Genomic DNA, 16,281 nt, shown 5'->3' on the forward strand with positions numbered 1-16,281 from the left:
CTGTGTTGGCTCTAAAGTTTGTTGTTCTGGATTGAAAGGACCATAGCCCAGTGACCACAGGGGAAAAGGAAGTTTTCCAAGTAAATATTACAATCATAATTAAATGCTAGCTAAAGGAAAGAAAACAAGTGATAGTGATATGATAGCAGCTTATAGAAGAAACTTGCAATGCAGTTATTAAAATCTCATCTCCCTCCTTTTCTCTTCTCTTTCCTCACCATCCCTGGAGGCAAAAAGAATTGTTTCCTGGATGGTAGTTCTCTTCTGACTGAAGTTTCTTTGTCAAAATCCCCAAATTAAATAGCAAATATTTCTTTTCGAAACTTATTTCTATTAGTAGTTCCCACATAATCTTGATTTGTAAATTGTTATGGCAATTAAAAATTCTGAGAGACTGGGTTACAGGTAGGAAAATCAATTTGTTGATCAGGTTAGCAATAACCAATAAATTAGCTATCAGTGATATTTCTAAGTGATTGAAGATCTTTAATTCAGAATCTTGAGTCACTAAATACAATTTTGGAGACTAATTATTCAGTCCTCCCCTAAAAAATTGAAGATGTCTTTAACTGGTGAATACCTAATGAGAAAGTGAGCTAACACATTCTTAGGCCCTCCTCAATTCCTTTATGATGATGGGGAAATTACATGTCCAAACCTAGAATTCAAATGTCTAAATAAAGAAATCAGCTTCTGCCTGATTAAGAGTGATCTTATCCAATTCATTTCAGTGGTGGACTCAAAGACATTACCCTGCTACAACACAGACATATCTGGTCAAGACTAGTTCCTGTTTACTAGACAAGATGGTGTCCACAATCTCAATCTCAATCATCCTGATGTGGGACCCTAGGTTTACTGTGTACCCCCAAATTATAGAAGTGTTTCAGGCCAAACTGTAAGCAGGAAAATTCCTTTGTTTCCTTGCATTCTTGGTAAGGCTAAAGAAAAGGTTGGCCTGGACTTCAAAGGCTAATGATAAGAAAGACTCTTGAGAGGATTATCCTCCTTGGATCATCCTTTTGGTTTTGAAATGGGCATAGAGATACATCTCCAGGCTATGCTTTGATACTATTGGATTATATCTAAGATATCTATCTGTCCCCAATCAGATGAACCCTTCCCCCACTGTGCCTGACTGCATACCCCTCTGAAGTCATGTATCACCTATTCTAAAGAATATAAAGACCCCAGAATTGGTGGCCTGCAAATGGCAGCTTTCCATCTATGCTGTCCTCCCAGCCAAATTCAACATGAATTCCAAATTAATAAATTTCTCAGCTAAGTTTTGGAGTCTTGCATTCTTGGAAAGGGTACCCTTCCTGAATCCAGGGAGTTCACCTAAGCCCCACACAACATCCCAATCCCAATTTTAGAATCTGCTTTGGGGTAGGGAATGTGAGAGCATTCCTTGAATTTCTAAGAAAAAAAGGAATGAGAAAAGAGGCTTCAAAAAGAGACCAAGCCCCAATTAGAAAGTTATACAAAGCATTATATTGAAACAGAAATGACACAGGATTAGAGATAACTTTTCTCAGGGTGTGCATAAATAGGAGCACTCATAGGTGTGCATGAATGTGTCCTCTCCATCTCATCCACCTTCTCTGCCACCCACACATGATATGGAGTTGAATGAATAAGCAAATAAATAAAATAGCATTGACATGATATTCACTATGGGTCAGGTACTTTTCTAAGCACTTAAAATTATCTCATATGATCCTCACCCTAACCATGTAAGGTAGGTGCTATAATTATTCTCATTTTACACTTGAGAAAACTGAGGCAAGTAGAGGTTAAGTGACTTGTCCAAAGTTACACATAGTTCTCAGGGTCTATGCTGTAAGCACAAACTCTGCCAGCCACTGTTAAGATGAAAAATCTTCAAGTGTAGGATCAGAAATAATATCTAGTATCAATTTAATATCTGTCATTTGTAAAAAAGGAGCAAAAAAATTATACATCCACAGGGCTAAATAGAAGAAAACATTCTCTGCCAACCATGGCAAGTGAGGAAGGCCATTTTTATGACAGAGAAGTTGTGACCTGTGTTGATAGAATTAGCCATACCATTGAAAAATGTTTATTAAACATATAATATGTACTTTTGAAGATAGCTAGTGCTGGCCCTGGAGTCGGGAAATCCTAAGTTCAAATCCAACCTCAGACCCTTAGTAGCTGTGTGATCCTTAACTTGTGAGTTTCCTTGACTCTAAAACAGAGATAATAATAGTATCTATTTTCAGGATTATTTTGAGGATCAGATAAGAGATTTTTTAAAGTACTTTGTAGTCTTTAGCACATAGTAGGCAATATGTAATTCTTTTACCAATTCCCTTCCTTTCATCAAATAGATAGAAAGTTGAAAAAAGACAGTAAATTTTTAAACGATTAGAAAATTTCTCATAAAGGTAAAAACATGACACATTTCAGGGGAGGGACTGCCCACTCATAAGAAAAGGTGTCAATTTTAGTAGATCGCAGGTGGTGAAAAGGGATTCTATGAACATTCTCATTTATTTTGATTGACATTACATTTTAATGACTTTTAACCAGTTCTTGCAATCTTGCCTGCCCACTGATGGATGGTGTAATCCTCATGGTTATAGGTATCAGATGGAAGAAACAGTAAGGATTTGAGCCCCAAGGTTGGTAAGTAAATAAGCTCTATATAGGCGAGAACCCTCTGGAAACAAGAAAATTCATCCTGCTCTTTTTCGTGATGGTATATCTTTATTTGAGAAAAGCAACTATAGCAGTGACAAAAACAAGAAGACCAAGTTGCTTAAAGAAAAGTTAAAAAGGTAATTAGCCAAAGACCTCTTTTATTCCCAGGTCTCTACCTTGGGAGAGTTTTTTAATTGGAAAAGAAAAAATTCTGTTATTTAAACTAGATTCCTTTTTTTTTTTAAAGCTTCCCATATTCATCTATGCTCTGATAATGTATTTAGAAACTTAGGTAATGGCACAGTAAATAAACAAATCATAACAAAAGCTGTTTTTTTAACAGCTTACCAACCAGCAAGAGATTTGAATATTCTCTGATACAAATTCTCAGCATGAAGTTGAATAGATAAAACAACTAAACTCAATATTAAAGTAGAAGACCAACCATAACAATTTATTTATATAGATATGATCACTGCCTTGGCAGATTTTGATGAGGTCTCTTAACAGCAATAGAATTATGAAGGAGCCCCTAAATGATCTAGTTGCCTGCTGTACAAATTTCAGCTCAACTAAATCTCAACTAAAATTTCATCTTCCATTGGAAGCCTTTCTTTCATCTCCTTAATTCTAGTTTTTCTCCTAATTTTATTTCCTACTTTTTCAGTATGATATTTTTCTTATTGTCTCCCCCATTAACTTGTGAGCTCCTTGAAGCCAAGGATTGTCCTTTGTCTCTTATTATATCTCTAGCACTTAGCTGTCACACAATAGGAATTTAAAAAACATTGACTGACATCACATAACTTTCCTCAGCCTGTTTCTTTATCAGTAATAAGAGACAATAAACAATTTGTAGAGAACTGTGCTAAGTCAGAAGGAGAAGCATGTTTTAAGTAAGACATGATCCTTATCTTTAGAATGTAATATTTAGACATGGACACCATATGAAATGTTATACAATTTCCAGATTTGAGAGCAGAAAACCAAATACCACAAAAGGATTGAAATGGCATGTTAAAACTAACCAGAAATATTAGAAAAGAGTTGGTGAAATCAAGGGATTTGGACTATTAAAAGATCAACAAAATTTTCATTTGAATAAATATAATTCTCTGATTCCTGGTCCGCTCTAACTTATTCAGCCTATACACATTTACCATTCTTTTTGCCTTTGCTCTCCTTCCATCTTGAACATTTGGAAACAAACCCTTAGCTCATGTTCATAATAGAATCACTGTAACTGTGTAACCTATCAGTATAAGAACTTAATAAATTCTCTGCCTCTGCCTGTTCCTCTGGCCTATATACTATTTTGGTAACTCTAAGGCAGTGGTTCCCAAACTTTTTTGGCCTACTGCCCTCTTTCCAGAAAAAATATTACTTAGCCCACTGGAAATTAAATTTCTAAATTTTAATAGCAGTTAATAGGAAAGATAAATGCACCTGTGGCTATCACCCCACCCCATCCCTATTACTTGATCACTGCAGCACCCACCAGGGGGCAGTGACACCCACTTTGGGAATCACTGCTCTAAGGCAAACCAACTCTAATCTTGTCCCTCCTGGTCAGTCCTACTCTGATTTGTCCCACAATTGTCTATAACACTAAAAACAACCTAGAGAACTACTGAGATACAAAATTTCAATAAATAACAACTGGTTTGCTTGTCAAATTTAAGGAGTATTTATAAAATATATTTTTAAATCTTAACTATTTGAGAATATTTAAGTTTTAAATGAGTACATTTATTAAAGCTGTGTTTCATACCTTGAATGTTCTCTATCATTCTTTCTGTCTTGTTGAATCTTTTGCCTTCGTGTGAAGCCTTCCCTAAGATCTAGGCAGCTTTTAGGAGAGCTTCAATTAATTTAATTAACTAAAATTATTAGCAAGTTGGCATTCTAGATTTTCTCAAGATAGCAAATAACCAAGCAGTAGTATTGGGAATTTCCAATAACGATTCATAAAAATTGGAGAGGCAGCTTCAAGTTCAAAGCCATCATCTCTCCTAAATTGGCTAATTGATTCTAGGCAAACCATTTCACTTCTCAGGACTTTGGGAAACATTCTGAGACTCAAAATTAGAGAGATGCACACTAGCTAGATAAGTCAAGCCATTTCCTCACCTGTTAGTTCCCTATAATAATTAAATCATAATAAAATACAAATCCTTTTCTTTATCATAAAAATGACATTGAAAGAAAAATTCCCCCCTCGACTCTAATACTTTTTTTCAGGAAGCTTTTCTTCATTCCTTCAGCTGAAAGCAATGTCTCCTTTCTCTGCAAAAAGAGAGCACTTTGTTTCTCTCTTGTTATTTTTTATCCTGAATTGTAATTATGTATATTTACTTTATTTCTATAATAAGATTTATTTATTCTTATTTATTTTTTAAACCTTTACCTTCCATCTTGGAGTCAATACTGTGTATTGGCTCCAAGGCAGAAGAGTGGTAAGGGTAGGTAATGGGGGTCAAGTGACTTGCCCAGGGTCACACAGCTGGGAAGTTTCTGAGGCCAGATTTGAACCCAGGACCTCCCGTCTCTAGGCCTGGCTCTCAATCCACTGAGCTACCCAGCTGCCCCCTCCATACTAAGATTTAAACTCTAAATGCAGGGATGAAATCTTTTTGAAATTAAAAACTACTTGAAGAATAGAATAAAATGTAAAATGTTATATAAATGGGATCACTATGTCTTGAATATAGCATGCACATAACAATTTTGGAATGACTCACATGAAAAATAAATATTATAACAACACAAATACAGCAAAATTTGAATATTTTTGTTGTATTCATCAGTAAACACAATGATTAAAAACAATATACCATTAAGTAAAAACAAATCTAATTAAATTAGGACATTCATACTACCAGGTAAAGGATCAAAGATCATTTCTAGAACAGTTATCTTTCTAACTGGGAGAATATTTAGGATACTCCAATTATTTAAGAGTATTAGTAGAGAAGTTAAGAGAATCATTTTCAAAAGAACATTTTTTTTTCAGAACAGCAGAATTAATGGAATTATGCCCAAAGGGCTTTTAAAAGAATGCATGCCCTTTGGTCCTGCAATACCACTACTATGTTTGTACTCCAAAGAGATAATAAAAAAAGATTGTACAAAAATATTCATAGACGCACTCTTTGTGGTGGCAAAAAAATAGAAAATGAGGGGGTATCCCTAGATTAGGGAATGGTTGAACAAATTGTGGTAGATGATGTTGATAAAATACTATTGTTTTATAAGGAATGATGAATTGCTTGATTTCTCTATGACCTGGAAAGACCTCCATGAATCGATGTGAAGTAAAATGAGCAAAACCAAGAGAAAATTGTACACAGAAAATGAAACATTGTGTAATGATCAAATGTAATGGATTTCTCTACTAGTAGCAATGCAATGATCTAGGATAATTCTGAGGGACTTATGAGAAAGAATGCTATCCACATCCAGAGAAAGAACTGTGGGAGTGGAAACACAGAAGAAAAACATATGATTTATCACTAGTTTATATGGGTATATGATTTGGGGTTTTGGTTTTTAAAAATTACTCTATTACAAAAGTGAATAATATTCAAATAGGTATCAAATGATAACACATATATAACCCAGTGGAATTGCTTGTCAGCTCTAGGAGTGGGGAGGGAAGAGGGGAAGGAGAGAAAATGAATAATGTAACCATGGAAAAATATTTAAAAAAAAACTTGGCAGAATCAAGAGTTACAGTGTGATATAATGGAGAGGACAGTGGACTGAGGAAGATGTAGGGTTGGTCTACTCTCAGAGAGTTATCAGCAGTGGAAAGTCAAAAAGCCTCTGTGTGCCTTTATTTCCTCATCTGACAAAGGAGGTTTGGGGACTTGATGACCTCTGAGTTTCATTCCTACTCTAGATCTACAATATTATAAGAGCAGGTGAAAGTAACATGTTTTTTGTTAGTTTTTGACCTATATTTTTCTATCACTTATGTCATATGGCACTGAGCAGCCATAAAACTTTTAAACTGCTAAATGTACATTTTTGGTACACAATCCCATAAAAATAAATATGTGGCATGGTGGAAAATGTCAAGACTATTTTTTGTGGGCTGACATTCTGAAGAATTTATAGTTTTCTGTGGATAAATGTGTGTGTGTGTTTTTCTAAATGGAAAGAAAGTGGTCACTAAAACCCTTTAAACACATTTAAAGAGCTCTAACTAGGTTTCATGGTAACAGAATGGTAAAGGCTATGGGTTCTGAGCATGGAGTACAATGGACTTCAAACTTTTAAAGGAAAAAATGCATTTTATTTTTGTTAACATCAAAATCAAAGTTAATATTTCTTTTATATTATTTATATTTTCATACAACCAATGGGGTCCATGACACAAAAAGGCTAAAAGCTTCTAAAGGAATATTGATAGTACTTGGACACAGATGACTCTTGAGCTTTTTTACACTTAATTTCTTATCTCTCAAATACTGCCTACAACAGAGTTATAAAAATTTCAATTTATGAAACATAAAAGCTATGTTACTATGAGTTATTTGTTTTGGGAGGAGGGGAGTGTACCATAAACTAGATAACCCTCAACAATGGGAGCATTACATAGCTTGGGCTATATATTAGTTTGATGTGTTTTAGGCCTTTGGAGACCCCTAACCACATTCTTGAATCTGAGGTTCAGAAAAGTTAAGTGATATGATCATTAGTGAGCATACAATGAAAGATTAAGAACCAAGCTTCTCTTAACTCCAAGGCCTACATTTATGTTCTATCATACAAGGAGATCTTTGATTTCATTAAAAGAAATCTAGTCTCCAAAAGGAGAGCGGGTATATTCTATTTTCAGATAAGAGCCAAATTTTACAGTTCTAGGTGCTACATTTCACAAAGTAGAAAAAATACAAATGACCACATCCAGGATGTTAAAGGATCAGGAGATTAACTTATATGAGGCTCATCTAAAGAAACTGGAATTTTGGCCTGGAAAAGAAATGGTAAAAAAATGTGGATTGCTGGATTCAGGACTGGTTAAATGTTTTAAAACTGCAAAATGTTGATTAATGTATTAAAGTCATTCAAAGGAAAATCTATAGTAGATTGTTTTTGGACTCTGTTCATGGTCCTGTTCTGTCTAAAATTTTAATCACTGGTTTCAGTGAAAGCAAAGATAATATCCTTTTTTTTAATTTTCAGAGAAATATAGTTAACATACTAAAGGACAGAGTTTAGGATCCAAAAAGACTTTGACATTTACAGATGATCAACATTCATAGATTATCATCTACATCATAGATTTCATTATATTATCCCTTCCCCAAAATCTACCTCTTTTTCAAACTTCCCAATTATTTTTTGAGGCAACTATGATCCTTCAACAATATTGTTGCCATCTTTGTGTTCTTTATTCTTCTTCACTCTACATTTCCAATCAAGAAGCAAATTTTGTTTCTATCTTCACTTTTCATATCTGTTCTCAGATAGGTAGCTACCACTACATTTCAGACACTTCCCATTTCTTGTCTGGATTATTAAAATGGATTCCTAATTGGTCTTTCTGAATCCGATCTCTCTTCTATCCAATATGACCTCCACAAAAATGTCAAAAGGATTTTCCTAAACATTAAGTTTAACCATATTACTAATACCTCAATCAATATATTTTAAGGACTCCATATTGACTCAATGACAAAATATTATTTCATTTTTATCTCATAATCTTAAAGATGTCTATTTTTGTAACCCCTCTAGGGTTACATGTTTATTAAGGTAATAGGACGTGTTCTAAGATTGTAGTGAATTATTAAAGATATTAAAACTTAAAACCACACTAAGACTTTCAGAACACTCTTAGAATACGTATAAATATACACATTGAACATATATTACTTCTCTTGTTTTTGTTAGAAAGCATGATAAAAAATGTTTGGAGATCACTGGCATAAACAATAGAGAATCACTATCTATGAGCAAGAAAATGTCATAATCAGGTATATATGTTAGGAATATTACTCTAATACTAATATAAAAATGGATTGAATAAAGAGATGGCGGAAGCAGAAGATCCTAGGTTCATTCACTGTTAAAAGGAAAAAAAATACATAGGACTTTTTGGAACAATAAAATTAGTAGATTATTTAGATATATGGTCTTGCCACTTACATAAATATATATGCATATATATGTATATTATATATATACATATCTATATACTTGAATGTTTCACAGTTTAGATCTGGATTAAAATTTTTCTCAAAGATAACAATATTTTTTCTTTCTTTTTTTTCCTGTTTATTTCTGTTCTTCCAGAAGGTTTACCATCCTCTAATGCTTTATTTGTTTGCTTATTTTTGCTATAACTCCAAAAGGTTATCTAGTCAGGCTCAGAAGGGAGGGAGAGGAGAAAGGTACATCTCAGTAGCAAGGGGTACATTAATGACATCACATAATATTGAAGAAATTAAAATGAATTACTTCAGAATTAACAGGTATAATAATTCAAAGTACACCTTTTTAAATAGAGACCATTTTGAACTACATTAAACTTTACTCTTTAATGATGATTCTGTTTAAACCAAGTCACTTAAATAAAATGATACATTAATTTTCTTATGATCAATGAGCTAGTCAACAAACATTTATTAAGTGCCCACTAAGTACCAGGTCCTGTGCTAAATGCTAAGGATTAAAAATCAAAACGTCAATAGTCTGACTTCAAAGAATGGACATTCCATTGGAATAAATGAACTATAGCTATATAACTAATACAAAATATATACAAATTAAATTAAAGGTGATTTTTTTTTTGGACAGAAGATGAGCAGGAAGATACCCCAAACTGACAAGATTAGTGAAGATTCCACAATGGAGATAGTATTGGGGCTAAGTAATCTAATTCCACTTAACAGATATGTCTTACTTGTCTGCTATAGCCACCACACTGCACAGTACACAAAGCTAGGATGAGTTAATTCATTTTTACCGTCACAAGTCGGAAGCGGGTGACTCCACCAGTGGTTTTTTTCACATAGAAGAGGCTCTTCATGGCTTAGCCTATATCCTGGATCACAACTAAATGACACGGTGGAACCTATGGAGAAATCGTGACCATAACGCCGTCCATGCACTGGTATGCCGGGATCCAAGCAGGAATACGTGTTAACTGTAACACCTAGAAAACAAACAAACAAGCAAGGAAGTATGTATATACACACAGACATACAGAGGGAGAGAGATCAATATGCAAGCAATGAAGGTGCTATCATTTGGTCATAGGGCAGCACTATGGGAGTCTCTCTGCATTACTTCCCGTTTGCATTCAACTACCCCAGAAGACTGTTTTATTCGTATTGGATAGAATGTCCAGAAAAATCCAAGAACCGGGGCATGAGACCGATTTTGAGAGTAATTCAATTGAATTAATATTTACTAAGTGCTTACTAGGTGCAAGGCACTGTGTTAGACACTGAGGAAACAGACAAAAAAGAAAACTAATTTGTGCTCTCAAATAACTTAATTTCTTCCCTAGGGATACATATGAACAGATAAGTAAATGCACTAAAATTGGAGGAATAAAAAGCACTAAAAATGAGGAAAAGCCCCAGATTTCCTCCTGCTGCCATGTCTTCCTTCTTCATGTTCATCTTTTTTTTTTCTTAAACCTTTTCCTTATGTCTTAGAATCAACACTAAGTATTAGTTCCCAGGCAGAAGAGTAAGGGAGTTAAGTTTTTGGAGTTAAGTGACTTGCCCAGGGTCACAAGGCTAGGTAGTGTTGGGGGCCATATCTGAACTCAATGTCCCGCATTTCTAGGCCCAGCTCTCTAGCCACTGAGTCGTCTAGCTGCCCATCCATTTACGCTGCCTAAATACTCCTCTTTCTGAACTTAGCGTTTTGATTGTCCTTTTGTCTGATCTCCAATTCTTAAACAGCAGTATTATTAAATTTATTTTATTTTTTGTAATCTACCCTTTGGAAAATCTATAGAAGCATGTAAACCATTTATCAGAAAAAAAATATGTCAGGCAATAATACCGAGAAATTATGCTGAAATGCTATTATCGAAATATATTTCTTAAAATGTGCATAGACCCAAGAAGAATTCCTCTTACATAACCTTTCTACAGACTGTATAATCCAAAAATTACCCAGGTCCTAATTTAGCCTTCGTATCTTTGCTTCTAGTGGTAACACTTTGTCTAAAACTTTGTTCATCCTTAGTATTCTAGTATTAAGTACTTATGTAGATTAATGAACTTGCCCTCATCTTGATGCTGGAAATTCTTTCCCCATAATCACACTTATCCTTAATTATTCACACTGACAAGAGATTTTGAAAGACTTTTCTATGTTCTTTCTAAATGACAGACTCATAAAAATAAATATCTGTATTTTATAACACTGAGAAGAATAGAATGAATATTTAAGACACACGTTCATAGAAGTAAAGGGGGGGAAAACCTTTATTTTAATTAAGAATCTATTTAAAAAGTGGGGTCAGCATGGTAGTTCAGTGGACTAAGAGCCAGGCTAGAAATGGGAGATTCTGGGTTCAAATCTGACCTCAGACATTTCTTAGTTGTGTGACCCTCGACAAGTCTCTTAATACTCATTGCCTAGCTCTTACTACTCTTCTGTCAGAATCATATTGTAAGAAGGTAAGGGTTTTTTTTAAAAAAGAATCCATTGAAAAAGCAAGAGGGAAATTTGAGAAATTTGAAATTTACTTAAGCACTCAAACTATGAATTTTAAATATTTTCAAATAGGAAATTGAACAAAATGATTCTTTTTAAACAGATAAACAGAAAATAGAAAAATGTAATTTCCTAGGTAAACAATCCTTAGTCATTTCAGAGAACAATGGTTAAAACTAAATTGCCTAACATTATAGATTTTATATTCATTATATTCTGTGTACCCGATGAAAAAAGGCTTCAATAATAGAATGTATATGCTTCATTACCTAAAGAATCCAAAATGAAATAAATGAAATCATACTGGAGGTATGAATGCAAGTACACATCCCCTTTAGGTAGTGAATACTGGAATCTTCAGAGCAGAAAACTTGGAACATTGGAAAGAGTCATGAAGTAGAGATAAATAACACTTAATAAGAGTAATAGCTAACATTTATATGCCACTTATCCTGTGCCTGGAACTGTGCAAAACTGTTACATCTCACTCGATCCTCATAACAACTCTTGGAGGCAGGAGTTATTATGTTCCTCATTTTGTAGACGAGGAAACCAAGGGAAATAGGTTAAGTGACTTGACCAGGATTACATGGCTAGTGAGTATCTGAGGCAGGATTTTTAACCCAAGTTTTCCTCATTCTAGCCCCAGAGTTTCATCAGCTAGATAAGACCTGGGCCCAAGTTCAGGCTCTGCAGTTTACCGGCCATAGGATTTTGAATATGTCACCTAATCTTCTTATCTAGATTCTTCATTTGTATAATATGGCTCATAATAATTTTGCCACCTTCTTTATAAGGCTTTAGTAAGGAAGGTGCATTGTACAACTTAAAAGAACTATGTGTTGATAATAATGATCTTCAAATACACACACAGATAATAATATTGAAAGCACCTTGCATTATGCAACACGATGGCACAGCCACAGACTAGGAAGTGGCTTTAGAGGTCCACTCGTTAAACCTATTATGGTCAGGATTCCTTTCATATATGGGTTGAACTAGGTGGATGCTAGGGTCCCTTTCAGGTTTCAAAACCTCGCCTTCAGGTAAATCAGTCTAGAACAACCTCCTACAGATCTATTCTTGGTGAAAAAGCGTACTGTCAATCAAATTTAAATTTACTAGGGAATTTAATCATTTTAAGGAATATTTTAGAAAATAAGTTCCATGACTTTTATCAAGTAGTCACCACCCAGGCTACCATAACCTCATTGTTCCTTGTGGTACTTCTTGTGTATTTGTGAATACTATATGTGTAATGTAAAGGATATTTAAACTATAAACCTATATTACAAAATATTAAAGAACTCTACCATGATTGCTCCCTTGAACCTACTAAGGTCAGCTAACGCATCAGTTTAAGAAGCCAGAAAACTGGAATGATCTGACAACTGAGCTCAAAGGGCATGATATATTGTACCTTTTTCCCCCAACTACATCAGTGACATTTTAGAGAAAATATTTTTCTTCATTTTTTTAAAAGAAATCCAGGATAGGCATTGAATTATGAGAATTGAATAAGATAAAATATTCAAGAGAGCCAGGGATCCTTGATGACAGCTGTTTATAAAGAGAGAGTCAAGGATGATTCTTTTGGGGGGGATAGTACAATCTAGGTATCCAGAAGAATATTCTGAAAGCCAAAGGAAGAAGTTCTTGATAATAATTTGGGAAGGCTTTCTTCTTATCCAGTGAGTTAGGAGTAAGATTAATTATTGAAATATACTGCCACATAAGGGTTAGTTAAATAAACTAGGATAATTTTGCTTGAACAAGAAAAGACTGAAGGAAGTTTGACACTTTCTCTTCAGGATTATCCTGGGAAGGATAAAGCTTATACTTGGTCTTTTTGACCTCATGAGGCAGAATGAAAAGCAAAAGATGAAAGTAACAAAGAGTCACATGTAGACTTTTTGTAAGGGAAGTATTCTTAATAATTCGTTTTATGCCAAATTGGAGTTGTCAACTTCAAGAAACAGCAAGATCTCTTCTATTTGAGGTATTCAAACCAAGGCTAGTTGACCACATGACTGCCATGTTGTGGAGAAGATTCTTTTTCATTATAGGTTGTACTACATAGATATTCTTCCCAGCACACCTGCTGGAAAATATGTTTGATATCAGAGAATTCCTATGTATTTGCAATTTATATTAAAACAGATAAATCACAATATGCCCCTGAAACATGCTGATATACACATCACATAGTATACGTCTACCCACATCTATTCATTTAGTCATACCTACTTAGATATAGGCTATGGTTTTAATGAAAAATATGAAGTTTCTTATTTGTGATCAACAAAAGCCTGTAACCTTTTAAGCTGAGTTCCTCTAATTTTATTTGAACTCCGTGGGTTTGCTCAGGTAGATTTTTCCTATGACAGGTTATTACTGTAGTTAGATACTTTTTTTTTAAAAAGTCATTTTCTGCAATTTTTACAGAATATTAATGGTGCATATTTTAAGTAGAAATATAACTTTTTTCATTTGAATGAAAGTAAAATATAAAAGGATGTTTCATAAGGATGACTGAACTTTAAAAAATAGTTCTAAAAAAAAGCATTGTTCATAACTTACTGCTTAGTCTGAAGTTGCCTCCTAGCTCTCTATTATCTGATATTTTGAACTATACACAATACAAATATATGAAAACTTTTTTAATTGCATTTTGATACCACGTAATTTCTTGTTATTTTCTACTATTTATAATAAACATTAGCTGGAGCCTGGAAGGAAATTTGCATATGTAGGAGAATTCAATAGAGAACAGCTTGTAAACCAACACCATTCTAACATTAAAGAATACACTGAAGTATTTGTGAATAAAATTCCATTAAATCTATAATGATAACATTGAATTCAAAGGGAAATGAATGGGCACAATAAAGTCAGCATTTTGGGTAGGACTTACTTTCATAATGAATCTTGAATCCATTATTAGAACGACTGTTGTCTGTTGTAAATAGAAGGTAGATAAAATTGCTGCTACTAAACAGGAACTGGGGAACTTGAGTACCATTGTAAGATCCAAGCAGAGGTGATAGAAGGTTTGGCCCATCATGAACTTCCAAAACATCATAATTGAGTTCAGTCTGAAATCTAAGATACAAGAGACTTACATATGAATTTACATTTAATGGAAAAATAACACATATAAAATACTAACTTTTAATTTTTCATCTTTCTAATCTAAAATTCTCATAAGTATATCACATAGGGGCAGCTGGGTAGCTCAGTGGAGTGAGAGTCAGGCCTAGAGACAGGAGGTCCTAGGTTCAAACCCGGCCTCAGCCACTTCCCAGCTGTGTGACCCTGGGCAAGTCACTTGATCCCCATTGCCCACCCTTACCAATCTTCCAACTATGAGACAATACACTGAAGTACAAGGGTTTAAAAAAAATAAGTATATCACATATTTTTACAAACTTATCTAATTTATTTTCAAGTTCATGACAATAATCTCAAAAGTATTTTCCTAAGCAATGTTATAACAATAAAAAAATATAAAAACCTATACTTCTAAGTGTTTTCTATGAGTAATGTTTCTCTGTCACTAGCACCAATGCCACCTTTGGTAGAAGGCCTTTAATATGCCTAATACCTATGGTGTTATTCCTCATTCCCCAGTCTTCCCTTCTAAAATCTATTTTCTCTAAATCTATTTTGTTTGTACCTATTTCTTTACAGGATGACTCTTTCATTAAATATAAGTCACTTGAGGGCAAGGACTCTTTCTGTCTTTATTTCCATAGAGCTTCAAAGAATATCTTGTATTCTGTAAACACTTAATAAATAATTATTGACTACTGTTGTTAAATTATTATTAATTATTCTTTCCCTTTACCTTCTGTCTTAGAATCAATACTATATATTGATTCCAAGGCAGAAAAGTGGTAAGGGTTAGGCAACTGGGACTAATTGACTTGCTCAGGGTCACACAACCAGGAAGTGTCTGAGGTCTGATTTGAACCCAGAACCTCCTATTTCTAGACCTGACTATCCACTAAGCCACCTATCTGCCCCTCAATAATATATCTTTTAGTTCAAATATACCTCCCAAATATCTCGTTATGTTATTATAATAATTATTGATATTAAGTATTTTAAGTATTATATGCAATATGCCTTATATTACATTAATATAAGATATTAAGTATTATAGGCATCTTCAATATACTTAGTATAATGTGAAAAATTATTCTCAAAGGGAAATTATTTTCAAGGAATCTAAACTATTACTTTCACATATCATTTTCAAATAACAATAGTGAGCTAATATAAGTTAACTATTTTACTCTTTTAAAAATAATAAAAGAAACCAAACGATGTTAGGATTTTAGCTAAATTCTCATCATTAGGAAGTGAGTTTCAGTGTTGCATATAATTTAAAACTAATTAAAAGAATTAACGTAATATTAGCTTTCATATATGTGAAAGCACTCTAACATAGGTCTATTTGGTTGCCCACTTTAAAATGACGACTTTTCATAAACTTAATTTACTGCTATCTTTGCAGGTAAAATAACCAGCTTTTCCCTAAAAGAAATGTTAGATCATGGAAAATTCTATACGACCACAGGGACATCCACGGGAAGACAATTAGTCCTTCAAATGAATGTGATATTGGTTTACATGAATTACAGATTTCTGTTATTTCAGATACTTGTTTACACTATTAAAATTAAGTTCCACCCTTAAACATCCTATCTCAAATAGCAAACCATCTAAAATCATACTAATTTCAAATGTATGTAAGAAGAGCCAGAGATTAATTTGGGCTGAAAAATTAAAAGACTTTGTATTGAATAGGATAGGGATCTTAATTATAAAGGGAATGAAAGTTTTGGTTTATTTGTTTTGTAAGAGTATATCTTTATAAAGAAAATAATGAAAGACTAGAACTAGGATCATAGATAATAACAA

At 33.7% G+C, this 16,281-nt stretch overlaps 1 protein-coding gene across 1 annotated transcript in view; it reads right to left on the reverse strand.

The window, feature by feature from the left end:
- The window catches only part of CSMD3 (CUB and Sushi multiple domains 3), a 1,590,968-nt gene that overhangs the window by 526,278 nt on the left and 1,048,409 nt on the right, over positions 1-16,281 (reverse strand). The window contains exons 17-18 of the mRNA XM_044684131.1: positions 14,270-14,457; positions 9,644-9,832 (exon numbers count right to left, since the gene is read on the reverse strand). Of these exons, the coding sequence (XP_044540066.1) occupies positions 9,644-9,832; positions 14,270-14,457 (377 nt within the window). The remainder of the gene's footprint in view (positions 1-9,643; positions 9,833-14,269; positions 14,458-16,281) is intronic.

This window comes from Gracilinanus agilis, chromosome 1 (genome assembly GCF_016433145.1).
Source record: "Gracilinanus agilis isolate LMUSP501 chromosome 1, AgileGrace, whole genome shotgun sequence".
Lineage (NCBI taxonomy): Eukaryota > Metazoa > Chordata > Mammalia > Didelphimorphia > Didelphidae > Gracilinanus > Gracilinanus agilis.